General features: G+C 38.2%; 1 protein-coding gene across 1 annotated transcript in view; it reads left to right on the top strand.

Annotated features, from left to right (window-relative positions):
- GUCY1A2 (guanylate cyclase 1 soluble subunit alpha 2) overlaps nucleotides 1–18,753 on the top strand; it is a 135,485-nt gene that overhangs the window by 80,586 nt on the left and 36,146 nt on the right. Inside the window, exon 6 of the mRNA XM_066570813.1 lies at nucleotides 12,470–12,613. Within this exon, the coding sequence (XP_066426910.1) occupies nucleotides 12,470–12,613 (144 nt within the window). The remainder of the gene's footprint in view (nucleotides 1–12,469; nucleotides 12,614–18,753) is intronic.

Here is an 18,753-nt window from a genome sequence, read left to right as displayed (position 1 = left end):
TTTCCCTGCAGATCTGGTGTAACACCACCCAAGAACTCAAGAATATTTTAAGACTTCTCATTACTTTAAGCATATATTTTTCTCCAGCCTTGTGGACGATTTACACTTTCTGTCTTCAGGGAGATCTGCAAATGAAGCAAACAGACACTCAGGATCCAGAAGAGTTATTCTTTGCTTTATAAACACACAGCCCTGCACAAAGCACTAAAACATCTGTGCAATCTGTGCATGTTCTCCTGCGATACATCACCCAAGAATCCTCTAAAGAGCCTAGGACTTCTGTTTCTGTATACAACTACTTCTCTACTTCTTCACTAATACCATAGTTGTATATAGTTCCTTCTTTTTTTTTTCTTTTTTTGGTCTCTCTCCTTTCACTTTTCTCTCATCTGGAATGCACACTTTTGTTTGTACCTGCCCTGGTCCATTTCTCTCAAGTTGCATGGGAGCCTTAGAGTCTGTGTCCAGCTTACAGGTCCTGTGAGCACTTTCCAAGTGCTCAGTTTGTATGTGAAGCCTGGCTATAAGCTTTAACTTGAATAGGACCAAGAGGGGTGTCCTCCCTGCTCCAAACTGAGGAGCCAGCCCACATACTGTGGCCAGACAGGAAGCATGGCCAAGGGCATTCCCTCTTGCAGCACATAGATGCTATGTCCTTTGTTTTATTCTGTCCAGTTTTTCCACCTTCTAAATTTTAGTACTTCTGAGGGACTGGAGAAAATTAATTTCACTTTCCATCTGCTTTGGCCCTTTTCATTTTTAAGCAGTCTGGCTGGACTATCATGTACCAAGATGCAACATTTTCATTCATGCAAATACCATTCATAACTGTACCTTAATTTATTAAATTATTTCAATTAACATGGAGGATACTTAAGTAAGTTTATAGAAAGTGGATGACATAGGAATTTCAGGACGCATAAATTAAAGCCTGCATAACCTTGAGGAGGATGTTCTGGTTCACTAGGAGTTTAAATACTGGGGATACCTCTGGCAAATTAAGACCACACTTCCAGTGGGAGAAGGACGATCAGATTAAACTGAAATGTGTTTCTTGGGTCATACATGATTATTTTAATATTTTCTTGTTTTGTTAAGTAGTTCTGCACTTTGATATCGCAATAGGCAGAATGCCAGCCAGGAAGTTTTCTGTTCATCAGAGGTAATTGGTCTGATTTTTGCAGTTTCATATTTGCCTACAGAAGAGAGAAATCATTTATACACTATGAATTTTGTATTCCGTGGCTGTTGTGTGCAAATCTGATGCTGGTGTCATGTAGACTGCAAGTCTTCTGGCATGACTCTTAACTACTGAAAGAAAACCCCTCTTTTAACATACTAGGTAATAATTCTACATGGCAAGTACTGTTTGCCTTTTTTCTTCTGTAAAGGAAGTAACACTCTGAATTACAATGTAGATGAAAGAGTTTCTCCATATATTGCATACTGAAAGATCTGTGCTTAAGACTGCTAAGTAGGTGCTTTAGAAAGAGTTCAAACACAGCTCTTCCTGCAAAATGCTCCTGAACTTGCCAGTGTGTAACATCATTAAATTCACTAAAAATAAGATGCCCTCAGGCCTGGTAAGAGCAATTGCTTCTTAATTAGGCTCCTGGGAAAGGAGCTTGGTTTTATAGGAAGTGACTTCTTTTGAAAAATGAGCTTTACAAGAAGAACAGAGTTCTGAACTTCATAGGTAGATGCCTATAATCCCTCCCTTCTCACATGGGAGGTGTTTTCCTTGAGTATTTCTAAAAACGGAATGTCATGTCATAAAAGTGTTGCAAAGTTACCTTGAAACTTGGGCACAAGATTTCACTGCCTAGGAATTGATTTTGAAAACATTAGAGACAGAAGCTAAGAGAGTGAAACACTAAGAAAAACTGAAGGACAATCTTTGAAAGCAATTGCGTTCTCAGATCCCGTCTTGAAAACTTTATAATACTTTCCAAAGCAGAAAGTTTTTTATAATATACCAGAGATTTGGAAATCTATAAATAGTGCTGTATGCTGATGGATATTGTTAAGCTTAAGCAGTGTTGCAAAATTCAACTGTTTCAAAGCTTTGCTGGCAAATCTTTGCAGTAGAAAAAACTTAGAGAAAACTTCAAAATGTAAACATAATTAGGCCTTAATTTGTATTCAGAAACAGCACAAAACCAAATAGATTTTGTTTCATTTGAAAAAGGACAGTATTCACTCGTTGCAATGTAGACAGAAATGTGGACCTACCTCAGGATCAAGAATACCTACTGACCTGAGTCCAAGCTCAGAGGAGGCTTTTTTGAACTGCACTTACACCACCTCCAGAGAAAGAGCACACACACTTAATGTCTCAGGGAAATAGCCTTATCTGGTTTCCCTCCAGCATGTTTATTTGTTATGTCTTTCCTTAGAATCTGTGTTTTAGATTAAATGACTTGTTCAAGTCTTTCTACCATAAGCTGTCCAAAATACTTCACATCTGCTCTCCCTGCACTTAGTGATTGAAAACATCCCCTGACCTGCATGCCAAAATATGCATGGCCAGACCCAGGACTTTCTGAGCTAAGCAGGATCTTCCTGTTGTGCTGACCAATGGTATCATAGCACTAGCAGTGAGCACACGTGCAGTCCTTCTCCTGGCTTGGGGTACGCTGTGGGAGCAGGAACATGCCCACTGTGCTGCACTTTCAAAGGCACAGAGCTCCCCTAGAGCCTTCTGGGAGTCTCACAAACTAAGCCTGTGGCCCACATAAGCCTGTTTTTCAGGCAATGCCCAGAAAAGCATGCTGGTGACAACATGGGAGGGGTATTGCATATCAAATGACAGTCTGGGCATGGATGCAGGCAATTAAGCAAAGACACACACATTTGCATCCTGCTGTAGTAAATGGGAAAAAAGAGATTTACAGAATTCAGGATGGAAAGCGTCGTGCCTTGAAAATTCATTTTTCTCTTCAGTTAGTATAGAAAGAGTATAGATGAGTATACTGAATTAAAGCTTCCTTTTTGTGTGACTGATGCTTGGTAATGTGAGCTCCATCGTGAATGAGAACATTGTAAGGTTATGACTGATCTGCAGAGATACTGTGAGAATGATTTGGGTAGAAGGAAATATGGGAGATGTCAATGAAATCTTAAGGTAGAATATGAATATCAAATAAATTGTTCCTGTGATGAGTGCTGAGATTGCTGACTTAAAACTAAAAAGGAGAGAATCTCCATTTTCTTCAGTTTTTGTCCCATACCAGTTAAAAGCTGGCCTGTTTGCTGCTGGACTAGAAGTCATGGACGGGAATAATGAAGCCCAAATGAAAAGTCTGAAGCACCATGTTGCCATGTACCACAAGCTTTTCCTTATTCTCCTGCTGTACAACTTAGGGCAGAAAACAGAGGAAAGAAAAGCCTTTGGGAGATACTAATAACTTCAAAGGTTTCCTTTACAGTTAGACTTGCAAGAATTTCATCTTAAGGCTGAATTTGACTGTATTCTTTAGAAGGAAGACATTTCAGCTTTCATAAAAGAAATACATAGTTTTGAGGTAATGTGTAATTGAGTCTTGCAGATGGAATGAAATATGGATAAACAGGATAATGAATATTGTGTGAAAGCATAGGTCTTTACTGTAGGCCCTGATAATTTCCAGTGTTCATTCATATCCTGAATTTTGGCCTCATGCTGGGATGAAACTTATAAAATCATCACCTTTAATATTTATATGCTACCATGGAAATGCAGCCTGGGTGTGGAGGAAGCTTAGATGTGCTCCAGTAAGTCTAGGCTGAAGAGTGCACATAGAACTTTGACTTTGCTCATTAAGAAACACAATCCAGGTCTTCAAATCAAAATAATATACTAGAAGGCTTTGATTTTGCTGTTAAGGTCATCATAAGAATCACTTAAGGTTTATACCTCCAATAAATGCTTTTCTGGATTAATATCAAAGACTGGAAAGGAAACTGATATGTAGAGTGTAGAAGGTTTTTCCACTGGTTCCTCTGACAATCTAGAGATCAGCTTTCCTAAAGGACTATTTGATTTTGCAGAACTTGCCATGTCCTTCTTTTAAAATTGACCTGCCTCTGTGACCTTCAGAGGTTCAATCTGCCCTTCTGCCTCTTCACATAGTCTTGTTAATTCTTCCTTTTCTACAGTTCTGAGGTAGAGGTGAAAATATGCTTCTTTTAGCATAGAGTCAATAATTAGACTTATCCTCACAGTCAACAGAGGAATGTTTGATTTTATAGGGTAAGTCTGAATGTTTTTAAGTGTTAGACTTTTGTTTATGAAGGAGGTTCTTAGCACAGGTCTGGTAACTGAAAGAGTTCCCATTGGGTTCATTGATTATGAAGAGAATTGAGAGTGAATAGCTCATATTCAAATTGCTATATTAGACATATTTCTGGTTAGATGAACTGAATCTCACCTGTGTAGATTACAGCTGTTACATCTACATCTTACAGTCTGTAAGATTGAGCTGCAGCTGAAATACTGCTTCTTTCTGCTAGTGCCATCTACTTTTCATGTGTTTTATGGTTATTTAATAATGTTATAGTTTGATGCCATGTTATAGTTAATGCACAGAGTGTATTTTAACTGGGCTAAAGGAATTTTTTCTGCATTTTAATTTCTCTCATACAATCAGTATCCACTCAAGTTATTCCTACCTTCCTTGATTTTTGTTATAGTGCCACTGGAGTAACTCCCATTGCCACTGGCATAGATATTCTGTTGTCTCTCAATAGAGTTCCTTAGAACACTTAAGTGATTAATTCAAAGCCTGAATTTCTATACGTTATATGAATGAATGTGATGATTGTTGTCAAAACACCTCGTCATTGCTCAGTCCCACTGAAACAATTAGTAACATAATTAATGGCTATATTTGAGAACAGGGAATACCATATAGTTACAGCTTGGATTATCTTAGAATCTGCCAAAATAGTGCATTATAATGGTCTGCACTTGTACTGAATGTGGTTGCCTGAAGAAATAAAAGATGCTTTGTGAGCTACTTATGAAATGTCAGGCTCATACAGCAAATTTCTTTATAGCATTTTCATTTTGAGATTTACCACCTAAAATAAAAAGATTATGTTCCTTATCCCCATGTTTGCTGAAGTATCTATGAGAATCTTCACTGTCTGCAGATGCTTGATTGCTTTAAAAAGCTTCTTTTTATCTGAGTAAGACCTTGTTGTCAGTAAGTTTCACAGGTTTCCCTGTTTCCTAATTCATAAGGATGCTGATTTCATTTTTTCTATTGCTCTCTCACCCTCCACCACTGTGGAAAGCCCATTTGTGTCCCCTCAAGTGCCATGAAACCATGTCTGCTGCAGTCTGGACAAGCTCAGCTCTCCCAGCCCGTTTTCCCAGGTGCTCCAGCCCCCATCTTGCTGGCCCCAATGAGTTGGATCAAGTTTATCAATCTCTGTCTTGCACTCAGGACCCCCAAAGTGGATATAGATATATAGATGGTATCTGAGTCTAACAAGTGCTGAGTGGGGGGTGATTGGCACTTCCCTGGCCTCTGTTCATACATGCAGAATGTCATTGGCCTTCTTTGTTCCCAGGACTGATTGCTGGCCCATGTGACATTTGCAGCCCAGCAAGACCCCCAGGGTCTCTCCCAAAGAGCCGCTCTTCAGGAAGTTAGCTGTATCAGTTCCAGAGAAATTCTTTCCTAGGGACAGGACTTTGCACATGTCCTTACTGAATTTCATATGCTTCCAATTCACCCTGCCTGTGCAAGTCACTCATGATGGCAGCCCAGCCCTAGAGCAAATTGACAATTGACCTGTCTCGCCCATTTATAGGCTGATGCAGGTGCAAATAATGTTATTATCAGGAAAAAAGCCCCACAGGTTTTGTTATAAAAGTCAAATATATTTTAAAATTCTAGATTTTTTTCAATATACTGTGTTTTGAAAAGTGTTAACTGTTCAGTAAACATTTTATGCACCGAGAACACTGTGTCTGTATTTTTGTTGGAGAAGGTAAACATGCATAGGGTAGAAGGAGAGGCAGGTTAAGATGGACAATAATGCTCTTCAGTGCAGGTTAAAAAATGACCCACAAACAAACTAGAAAAGTTAGTTTTCTCAGAGAGAATGGTTAAGTGATGAACAGAAGAACATTAAACTGCAATTAGCTAAAGCATTACCTCTTTCCCTGCTCATTATTTCTGTTTTCTTCACTCTCAAGCTCTTTAAGAGGAAACTGATATAATTGCAACTGCTGTTTGTTATTATTTCAGTTTTACAAAATAACATTTTATAGAGTATCTCCCAGCAGTAGGATAGTTTCAGGCTATTGGCAGATTACTCATATGTGATAAGAAACCATTTAGTAATGATCTTCTCTTCAGCTAAACATAGCATATACACTTTGTACACTGTGTCTGTAAACAGGGTGTGGAGCATAGAAAAATTGTTTAATATTCCAAGTTTCCTTGCCAACTTAAAATTACAGTGATTAGGAACATGTACTTACTTAAGCAGAAATAAATATTTCTGGTGATTAAAATAGCAGAAAAGGGGGGAGACCACAAGCAGGATTTGATGCATATGGAAACTCAATTCAATTGGAAGAAACATCTGTTACTCTATAAAAAGAAGGGTAAGAAATCAAGACATGGCTAAAGAATATCTAAGTCTGGTTATTCTATCTAAACTTTATGTGTATGATACACTTATATAGATTACCCATATATATATGTAAAAAATATATTTTTCCTCAAACATGACCCTTTTTTCAATGAAGAGAAACCTTTAACAAACATTTGATATGCAATTCTTACATACTTGCTTTCCAAAGTAATCCTATATTCTGGTCGTCTGTGTGTAGCAGGAATATTCTGTAATTCTTCGTCCTGAACTGGAAAGCAGTCTCGATTTTTATTTCCAATTTATTTTTTAAAAAAACACCATTGAACAGGCTCTAAAGGACAGTGATATAAATTATTTTAGGTTAAATGGGTACTAAATATTACAACCCTTACGAGTGAGATAATAAATATGTATGCAGCCCTGTGAGTATTTTAGAGATGAAAACAATAGTACATAAGTACCCTTCAGAGGAAGGTGAAGGATCTACAAAAGACATACTGTTAAAGGTAGGTTTTATTCCTGAAAAAAGACAGAAACTTTTGAATTTTCAGACCCATTTTTGGTATGCATTTCATTTTGAATGTAAACAAAGAAGCCTGATTGATATGAGTATAATTTAACCCATTAAAAACACACAAACTGCACTCAGACTTATTTATGTCTCTTACCTGAAAAAAATAGTAGTGAGTACTCCATTGTAATAGTTCTAATACAAATTATATATTAGGTATTCACAGGAAACCTGCTGAGAGAGACAGGACTAAAACTACAGCCTATTCTCCCTCCAGCTACTTCTTTCAATGTATTTAATATTTCTGATTGCAGTAGAAATTTCAGATTAGAATTGCCACAGAGTGACCCGTGCAATTACGTTTTTTATGTTTATTTCCAAGCTGTGCTTTGTAAAAGGTTCTGAGTAGGACTCATTAGAATTGAATGTTTGAATTCCTGAGTATTTTAGGTGAAAAATCTTCAGCCTGCTATTTCGGGTTTCACTTAAAAAAAAGGTATCTCTGCCCCATGTATGACACTCTGTGAAATGAAGTGTGACGCGTCAGTTTTTTGTTACCTCTAGAAGTTCAGAAAGTTAATGACTGGTGCATATTCATGAATTTAGGATGAAGGATGCAAAGGAGGGATGTTACATCAGTGCACCACATTTTCCATTAAAAACTGTCACTGAAAGAACACCCTGACTTTATATCCATGAACATCATTTGGCTAAAACTTCCAGTTTCTCAGTTTAATAACAAAAGACAGCATAAGTTTTAGCTACTGATAGTTGGAAGAGACCTGTTGGAGTTGCCCAGGGATCAGGTTATTAATCTCTTTTCTCTGGTACTTTAGATTTGGAGGAATTACGTTTTGACTTCTGTGCTACTGAATTGATCTGCAAATCATATTTCATCTCAAATGGTTATGAATTAAGGATAAGTGACTGTAAGACAATTATTATAGGGTCCACCCTCTGTAAAAATTACTGTTCACATCTAAAGCAGGCATACAGTATCTACTGAGGACTAACAGAAGCTGGCTATCTAGAAAATGACTTCTTGAAAGCAGGAGGTCTTTGCTTCCTGCTGCAGTTAGATGCATTATCACTCTTCAGTATTCAGCAGTGTTGGGATACCAGTCTAGAAAGTTTTCCTGAACTGTAGAGTACACAACACTTCAACTAATTATTAATTTTAATATAAGATTTTTTGAGGGCCTGACTGGAAAACATTTGGACAGTTCCAGTGACTTGAGAGTTAAAGAAGGCTTTAGAGGAGGCTTTTGTATAGCAGTGTAAGTAGCTGCAAAGTTTCCTGGATTCTTCATTTGTTAGTTAAGAATAAAAATTCTGTTATGCAGTTTTTAGAAACTGGTCTTTTTCTTGAAATCCAAGTTCAACTTCTTTTCATTGGTACTGTGTATTAATTCCCAATTAATGAAAACTCCAGTGAAGCTTGTTATGGTAAGTGTAAATCAGTGAAAAGGGATGAAAAGTTCGTAACAGTTGGCCAGGCAATCAGTGTGTAGCTATAACTATTAGGAGCAGTAAGAAACTATAGTTTAATTACAAACAAAAAAAACCAACCCCTAAGTCTTATTAATGGTAAACTGTCAGTCATCTGCAAAAACGGCTTTAATATTTAGAAGAGAATATATTTCACTTTTTTAAAGAAGCAGCATAAGGCATTCCAGTCTTAAACGATTGAAAGCAAAATATCTTTTCCTGCATATGTATCTAGGAAGAATATAAAAAACGAATATACTACTAGTAATGCATCTTAAAAGTCACATTACAAAGTCAAAAACTCTGAATCTAGTTTATCACATGGTAGAGATTTCCTCTGGAGTTTTATTGCTGTATATCATCATCTCAAAGTGAATCAAATAGATCTGAGTGCAGCAATTTTTAGACACTTTGAGTAGTGCCTGCCTTTTCTTTTAATCCTATTGGCATTGCATATTTATGGAGTAGGTTGCTCTCTGGTGTGCACGTTTCATGATCTACCCAGGCAATACTTTGGAGCAAGCTATGAGCAGTACTTTGTATTTCTAGTCCAATTGCTACTCCTCAGCTGAGACAAGAGAAATTCCCTTCTTCCCTGTGTGCATCTGACTCATTCAAGGGCCCAGCCTGAAATTCTGAAGTGTGGTGTATCACTCTTGTTACAGTCTCTATTTTAATGTCCTTATATACCCTTGTGAGATTCAGCTAGGCCAAGTGAAGGTTCTGCATCTGGGTCAGGGCAATCTCTGGTATTTGTGCAGACTGGTGGATGAATGGATTGAGACCATCCCTCTGAAGAAGGACTTGGGAGTATTGGTAGATGAAAACTTAGACATGAGTCAGCAATGTGTACTTGCAGCCAAAGACAGCCAACCATACTCTGGGATGTATCAAAAGAAAATGTGTCCAGTAGGTCAAGGCAGGTGATTCCTGCTCTGCTCTGGTGAGACCCCACCTGCAGTGCTGCATCCAGCTCTGGTGCCCTAAGCAAGAAAGGGACATGTATGTCTTAGAGCAAGTCCAGACGACGGCCACAAAAAGGACCAGAGGGCTAGAGCACCTCTCCTGTGAAGGAGAGAGTTGGAGTGAAGGAGAGTGAAGGAGAGAGGAGTCAGGCTGAGAGAGTTGGGTTGTTCCACCTAGAAAAGATCTTGTTGTGACCTTTGATGTATAAATGGGGCTTATAAGAAAGATGGAGAGAGACATTTTACCAAGGCCTATTGTTACAGGACAACAGTTGTTGGTTGTGAACCAAAAGTGATGGTATTTGATATAAGGAAGAAATTCTTCACCATGAAGGTGTTGAGACACTGAAACAGGCCCACAGGAGCTGTGGGTGCCCCATCCCTGGAAGTGTTCAAGGCCAGGTTGTATGGGGCTCTGAGCAACTTGGTTTAGTGGAAGGTGTCCCTGTCCATGGCAGGGGAGTTGAAATTAGATAATCTTGAAGTGTCCCAACCAAAACCATTCAATGATTTAATGACTCCATACAAGTGGACCAAATGCAAATGCCATGGACAATCTGAAATACAAGAACTCCTGGAACTTTTGGAAGATTTGTCAAATCTGGTTTTGAAAAAGGATGGAACCAAGGTTAAAGTTTTGTCGAGGTACTCGTAATAAAAATTTCAGCTTAAATGCTTAGTTGAGGAGGACCCTAGAAGTGACTGAAAACAGGGTTACAGAATGATAAATCATTAGACAGACCTGTCAGTACTCATCACATCCAGTTTAAACTACCAGGTCAGTCTAAGCAGTCGTAGTCCTTCCCCTGCTTCTCCAGTATTGCTGTCAGATGAACTCCATAGGGACAAGCACTTTAAAGAGTAATGGCATTATTACAGTTTTTGTTTTTGTATAAAGATGAATGTGAGGCAGCTTCAGTCCCGTTTTTCTGGTAGTACAGTACATTCAGTGTGTGGAATTTAGCTGTTAAATTACAGCTATGGAAATTTCCAAGGGGGAAGAAGCTAACAAAAGAAGTAGCTTTGTCTGAACACTGCAGGAACAGTATATGATCCCACATCTATGCAACCAGCTTTAGTGGAAAAGCAATTCTGAAATTGGGACATTCAACAAGGAGCAGAATTTGTATTTAATTTTTGTATTTGACATCACAGACTCAGCTCTTTCTGTAGTAAGCCCTTTGAGTCTATTCCTACTGATATTTATTCATGATATTAAAGAATGACAATGGATTTCTGCTAATGCTTCCTTCCAATTTAGAGTATTTTTAAACATGTATTTCTTCCAGACTGTCTTTTTAACTTCTGATACTTCTCACTGTGCTTGTTTGTCTTTTTTCCCAGTTTCTACATTTTTCACCAGCCATGGATATATTCTTGCCCACCCATTTATCTTTGGAAAAACAAACTCCTAAACTGCAGAGCATTGGTAGTGTCTGCTGCTTGTGGACAGACATCCTGAGATATGGCAAACAGGCAGACGGCAGTATTGATTGCTCCCTACGTGTTTTGTTCTATATACAAGTACTATTAGGAGCTTTCAAAGGTATTGAAGGATCTCTAATGATTGTCTCAGCTCAGGAGAAACCTTCAGCTTCTTATCTATATCTACATTCTCCTGCACAATCAGCCAGAAGGGTTAAGGTGGCAAACTTCACAATGGGCTTGCAGGAGATTAAGTTTGGTGGTGGGAAGTATTTGCTCAACCTGTTCCAAGTTCATGCTCTGGGTACATTTACATGTGATGCTTACTAATTCAGGTATTATTAGTATTGAGATACTGTTTCCAGTTTATCAGTTTATCACAGGAAATTAACCGGAGAAGATCCAGGCCTACTACTTAGTAGATTCTCTGCAGAGAGATGAATCAGCTATATTTATTCTCCGAATAACTGCTTTCTCAGTGCTTGCTTTCTTCTCACTCTAGTCTTTCCTGAAGCATTTTCTGGCATTCCTGTAGTGTTGTGTGCAGAATGAAAGCCAGATTAGTTATGTCACAAAAACTAAACTAATCCTTGAGGTCTGCTTGAGCTCACGTTAATAGATTTTGTGTGAGAATGTTACAGAAGTGTGAGCAAACAGACTGCAAAACACAATGCTGTAAATAAAGCTGCAGGCCTAGAGGGCTGCAGTGTTTCTCAGACTGCCTTTATCCAGAGCCAGAGGGCTGCTGCAATTCATTTTGCTCCCACTTCCTCCTGGGGGCCAGCTCTTTTTAAAGCAAATCAGGATAAGAGAGCAATAAGGCCTGCCTGAAGAAACCAGCAGGCTCTGTCTGCTGAATTTCATGGCTGCAGGTAGGGAATGCAGAGTAAGACATCCTGCATGGTAGAGAGAGACATCAGTTCTTATTTGAAAATAAGGGACAAATGTGCAGGCAAAACTCTGTAGCAATAGCATCTCTTCATAAATTATACCAGGAAGAGTTACCCACTAATGAGAAGTTAGTCTTCACTGTTTTTTATGGTGATGTTTTGCTTTTTCTTATTCTCTTCCTGATATAATTTTCTAGCATATCAAATACTAATTACGAATTATAATTATGTGGCGCTGCTCTTACCGAACAGCAAACTCAGCCAGGATAGTATAAAATGAAGCTGCAAGTGATTTCTCATTTAGGAAAATGCAATTTTCTGTGTTACTGCTGTGGGAGAATGTTGTCATATCTCAGCTGACACCATACACTGTTCTAGACAATCTTCTTTGGTTATTAGGTGATAAACCACTCTGCTGTTGCTTGTAGGGTTTTCACTGTACCTGTTTGCAGACTCAGTAATTATGCTCTTTTGTCTAATTGCTTATTTATGGGTGTTTTGCTCACATGTTTTAAGCAATGCTATTTGATTGCAGCCCTAATGGCAGAGTTCCCCTCTCATTATCACACCATAATTCTGGGTTTCTCTGATTGCTGCAGGTGGAAACAATAGGTGATGCGTACTGCGTTGCAGCAGGGCTCCATAAGAAAAGCCTTAGTCATGCCAAAGCCATTGCCCTGATGGCACTGAAGATGATGGAGCTTTCAGAAGAGGTTCTTACTCCAGATGGAAGCCCGATTAAGGTAACCCCTTTGGTCTTTACTCTCAGCTAGTCAGTGATACACAGACCTGCTTAATTTCGTTGTGTTCTGTGCCAGAGTGTTTACACTTGCATCACTACGTCTGCAGCTCTGATGGGCCACAGGCCCCTTCTCCAAATTGGTGTAAACCTGCATGAAAGAAGAATCTGTGGACTGCCTGCTCTTTCTCACTGTTAATGTGCTTCTTTCCCATGCTATGCCATTTCCGTTCCCTACTTTGGTACAGCGGGGGGAAAACCAGATGTCCTCTTGTAAAATTTTCAAGTTCCTCTGCTGTTCTGCTTCTTTTGGTCCTATACCAACATATTCAAAAGAATACCATTCTGAAAAAATATGTTGGACTGTGCGTTTTGAAGAAAATTCTATTAAAGCTTCATGTGAGCATTCATTGAGCACAAAAAAACTTTAAAAGACTGAAGATACCAGAAGACATAGCATTTTCAGTTTTGATATAAAACTATTTCAAACAGATGTTAATTTAATCCTACTAAAATATATCTTTTAAATTGATTTTTATTTATATTTATTTATACTTTTTTGCTTCTCCAATAACTATAGGCAATTACATGTGCTAACTACATTGGTATGTGCTGGGAGAGCTGTCTTCCAGAGCCTCTTCACTTTCTTTTGAGTCATTGCTTCAATTGTAGGGAAATTTTGAAGGTGTATGTTTTACTCTGAGACTCACTTTTTGTGACTGTTTTCATTAACACACGTTATTTTTCAGAAAATTCCTCTTATTTTCAATGTCTGCATAACAAAACCTGTTAAAGAAAGACATAAAGACATTGTAGAGGAAATATGTATGGAATAAAATGCTGAGAATAACAAAATATTTTCAAAAAGTGCTAATAAACCTCCATTAGAATTCAGAAGAAAAAAGTTCATCATACTTAAACTGGAAGTAGAGGTACTGAGAAGTTTATCATAATTTCTTAGTTGTTCTGTTTTCAGTTTTAGGTGTAATAGGTTTCAGGGCAGGAGGGATGGTGATATTGTAGAATGTTGCTACCTTTGTACCTTATCTGGAAGCTGTGCTTAAAAGTAAAGCTTATCTTTCATAGAAGCATATTCTGATTTGTTTTAAAGTTTATTAAGATTAGGGTTCCTCTCATGTGGCTGCCTTTACCCTGTAAACTACTGCAGTAAGGTCTTTTGGAGAAGTCTACTTTACTTTGTCCTAGTTTAGCTGTCTACTCTAGGACAAGATGAATCACTCCCTAAAAATGTGTGCTTTTTTAGTTGTCTGTAAGGGAGATTTATGTACTTAACCTAAATGTGGATGTCTATGCTGTGAGCTTCTACACTCTGTCACATGAGTCCTCCTACAAGTGGCAAGGAATGCATAATTTTTCCCAGTGGCTATGTCAATGATCATCATAATTAAAAACATACTCATAATTTCTAAATTCAGTTGGCATGACTTTTGCCTTTCAGACAATGTTAAATTGGCTTGAGTGATCCCTATTTTTGTTAGTCAGCAGTTTTTCACTTAAAAAAAAATTAAAGGGCCCATTGTGCCACACATTCCCATTAGCAAATGTTCCATGTGCATTAAAATGTCTTAAACCAGCAGCAGGGGAAGTTCAGATTGGATATAAGGGAGATGTGGTCAAGCACTCGAATGAGGTTCTCAGGAAAGTCATCATGGCCCCAAGCCCATATGTGTTTAAGTGCTTGGACAGCTCTTAAATACATGACTTAACTTTTAGGTTGCCTGGTGTGAAGGTTTATGGAATATATGTATTTTCTAAATTACTTTGATGAATGTATTTTGTTATCATCTCAAGGCTGAATTCACCAGAATGCAAGGATTTACTTTTTGTGATTCTTGAAATGTTCATCCCTGTGATAGCAGTGAATATCTTATTAAGTGACACTTCAAGTCTCAAAAAGTTAAGATGAAAAAGTAAATGAAAAGAATTTAAAAATACCATATCACATAAACAGGAACTTAGGATAAGATTTTCACCTATCAAGTGCATTAGTAGATGATGAAATGAGGTGTATCTTCTTATCTGGGTACACTGGGTACACTGTTATCATATGAAGGTGTTCATTGTAGTGATCACAAAAATAACTTCTTTGTACAACCATTTAGACTTTATGAAAAATCTGCCTCTTAGAGAAATGCTAGTGTGGGCAGTGAGCAGTGATGTGTTAGAACCCTGGATGCTGAGAATTTTAAACTTTCTGTGCTGAAAGGCACAGACTTGCAAGAGAGCACTGCATTTGACCTGAGGCTGTGGAGAAGGCTTCCAAAATTGATTAATAGCACTGGGATTATGGGTGTATAGTTAGAGTGTGTAAAATCACAGAGTGGAAAACTTAAGAGTTTGGGGTTTTAGAATATAGAAATAAACATGAAGCAAGATGGAGGTTTTAGGGAGGAGGCAGGTTGTTCTTTACCTTCTTCTTCCTTCTACTCCGTGGGTTTGGGTGATGTTTTGTAATTGGACAGAAAAATCCTCATTGCAGGCTTCGAGGGATCTATTATTGGGTTCAAAGGCAAATAATCCAGGTGTCATTTCTTAATTGGATAGTTTAGTCTTAGAAGACCTTGTCACAAGAGATAGTTAGCCATTTTGTACCTTTGTAATGAAAGGGTGCAAAACTCATAGTTGTGAGGCTGTTTCACTGATAAGAAATAATAAACGCCTGAGTCCAAACATGAACTACTGCCTCAAGTGCCTTCAGTCCTGACCCCAACAGAGGTAGAAAAAACAAGCAGAGAACCCGCATGATGGACCTCAGGATGGTGGCCAGGTGTACAAAGCAGGTCTGGTTTGTATCCAGATGATGCTCCCTGCTCTGAGTCAGAGCTCATAGCACGCTGATGAGAGCACTGTGGTGTGCAGCTCACACCTACTCAGGCATTTGGCACTTCCAGCAGAGCCAGAGGCAGCACAAATGCATGAGCAGGATGGGGAGTCTGTGCCAGCACTCCTTAAACCTGTGTGAGCAGCCTGGCACTTGAAGGGTAATGAGGAAGTGTTATTTTGCAGAAAGAGAGAGCGAGCTGTATTACAGCAGAACACACAAATCCTATCATCAGTGTTGTAACACAGCCTGCCCTCTTAGAAAGCAATATTTGTAACAGAAAATGGGCTGATCATTCCCCTGTGAGTGATTGAGGAGGCTTCAGGTCCTTGTGTGTTTTTTTTAAACTCAGTTCTACTAGAGGCAAAATCCCGTTACTTTAGAATGAGGTAAGGCCTTAGTACAAAAGAGAGACTTTTGCTTCAGATACTGCATGTAGAATTTGATATACATTTTTATCCTTTCAGCATAAAATTTTATTTTGGAAGCACTCTTTTGATTTATATTCTGTACAACTATTTATATGTAGTGCTTTATGACTTTAGTCTGAAAATATTGATTTAAAATCGCCTCCTACATTTAAGCGAGTGTTACTTGAGTATAGCATGTGCTTCGTACTTTACTACATTTTTTTAAGATAAAGTGGAATTACGTTAATTTTAATAGCTGGAGATAATACTGTAAGTGGAATTCTCCAAGGCATTGACCTTCAGTAAAAGGTTGCAGTGCAGATATGGAATTCCTAGAGAATATTAGTACTTGGATAACTTTTTATCATGCTTCAAAGCTTACCTAATTAATCAGTGTGTGGTGTGTATCCCAAAGAAAGAGAAGGATCTCCTTTTCGGATTTTTTTTCAAAAGGGCTGCTGTGACAGAACATACCTAGTTTCCACTAATGAGATTTCCTGAGAAATTATCTGCTTATTTTTGTGGTGTATGAAGGTTTATGTAATAGGGTCATGAAGAGATAAGAACTGGGAACTCGGAGGAAAAGTAAACTATTTACAAGAAACTGCTGAAATTAACTACAATTATTTAGATTAATTGTATGCAGGTGTTCTTGTCTAAAGCATAATGGTTGAGCCCTACCACAGCAATTCAAAACACATTGCAAGATGTTTTGCTACAGCAGAAAAATTTCATCTATATTTGAAATTATTTATGCTACCATAACATGAGAATTAGACCTGTAAATACTGTAATTCCAAGCCGAAGCAAATACATGCCCCTACCTTTCTTTTTGCTCACTTTCTCATGACTAGTTTGTGAAATACTCTAAACAGAATAGTGTAGAACATTTCTAGCTGATACTGGCTTCAATGTGATTAATTTATTCTCAGGTGAGGTAGATGGGACTTTGCATTTGCATGGCACATAATTTGGTACTCGGCTCAGTTGTTTCTTTATTATCACTTGAAGCTTCTAACCTTCAGATTTGCCAAAGCTATTTTATTATTGGATTGGTAGGCTGCACTCAAACAGTGTAGGCATTAATATAATCTAATTTCAAACAGTAACAGTGTGAGCAGGTACGGCTAAACTTGTTACTGTAGCTCCCTCTTAAATGAAGAATAAATTTAGTCTGTATTCATCTGAAATGCTTGCAGTGTCTAATTTATAAAGAAATATATGAATTAATATTTGTCAGGTAAGTCCCACCTCAAGAGTGAACAGGCTAATGACCTCTCAGAATGGATGATCCCACTGGAAAGAGCTGAACTGAAATGGAGGTTCACAACTTTGATCAGTCACAGCTTTTCCATTTGAATTTTAGATGTGATCCAGACTTTCTATACTTCAACTTTCCATGTATAGGTGACAAATAAAGCTTCATGGGTAGAACCAGTAGTTTAGCATGTCTAAGATGTATCACCTTACAGCCATGCAGCTGCATTAGTTTTGGTTTATGCTGTCTATTTAAGTATCTGTGATCATGACAACTGAAACGATGAAAGCCTGAGTTTGATAAACCTCTAATCTCTGCTTGCCAAGTGGTAATTTTAACTAGCATGAACTCAGACTTGTGAGTAAGGGCACAGAAGTAGTCAAAAGGGCTCTGTAGATTGTAACGGTTTATGGCCACAGTGAGTGACACACTTTCCTAAATAATATGGAAATGGGCAATGAATTTTAGAGTGCATACCATTTTCTGCTGGTTCATTAAGTATTCCCCTTTGTATTTTAGTAATATGCCACTTGGGTCCAGGACCCACATAGGAAGTGCCAACATTTGTTTGTATAAATGGGATTTCTATTTTTTAAGTGAAGGGGCCATTCCCAAAAACAGTGAGAGAGAGCAGCAGGTGTTGTCTATGTTATCCTTTTCAGTGTTCCTTCCTTGCTTATTATTCAGGTTGTGGTGTGCGGGTTTTATAACAATTTAATGGTTCTATCCAAAAGTACATCTTTACATAAGCACCAAAAGGTTGTCTGGTTTGTTTTAAGTTGTGAAGGGCTGACTGCTGATGCAGGCATTCTCATCAGCCCTGTGTGAGAAGCTGCTGCATTCCTGCAATGCTCCTTGCTCCATCTGTGGTCTCCTAGCAACTTCGCCTTGTACCTAATGTCTACATCAGACTCTGGAAGGTATAAAATATCCTACTTCAGCCTGCAGAACTGGAAATTAGAAATATCCTTGTGTTGAAAGGAGAAAAAGTCAGAAACAGTTCCACAAAAGAAACCTTTGCATTAAGAGACTTTCTAGAGCTTATAGTTTCACAGGTTTACCAGCATTAGAGCATCATGACAGTTTTGGGGACCATTCAGAGCTGCATGTCAGGGAAGCTTGGTACCTTTTCTTTACAGCATGCTTGGGAGATGGTGAGACAAAGTCAGCCGTGGTGATGATTCCCTGGACGTGGGAGAGTTCATGATTGCACTTCCTCAGTTTGGCCCAGTGCCTCTGGAAATGTAAAAAGAGAGAAGCTGATTGAAGCACATTTCCCCAGGAATGTGGGAAATTGAAAGTTTTGTTAGACTACTCTAAGGGAAAATTCACTTTTCTCAGCTCTACAGTCATTTTCACTCAACTGCTTCCTTTTGTGTGTGATTTTAGTAATGATCTTTAAAAATCCCAAACCACACCACAGTTTTTGTAACTTCTTTTCTTTTGAAGTGACTTTGTCAAATACATATTTGTATATTATAGCCCTGTAGGACAGTGTTACTGCATGTGTTGCAGTAACAAGGCAAAGTGGGGTTTATAATGAAGAATCTGGTCTGAAAAATTAGACTGGCACTTCGTCTGCTGAAGAGGGAAGGTTCCCAAAGGGTTGTTTATTCTTTCAGATGGCACACATT

The sequence above is a fragment of the Molothrus aeneus genome, chromosome 2 (assembly GCF_037042795.1).
Source record: "Molothrus aeneus isolate 106 chromosome 2, BPBGC_Maene_1.0, whole genome shotgun sequence".
Lineage (NCBI taxonomy): Eukaryota > Metazoa > Chordata > Aves > Passeriformes > Icteridae > Molothrus > Molothrus aeneus.
This window is presented reverse-complemented; position numbering and strand designations above follow the sequence as displayed.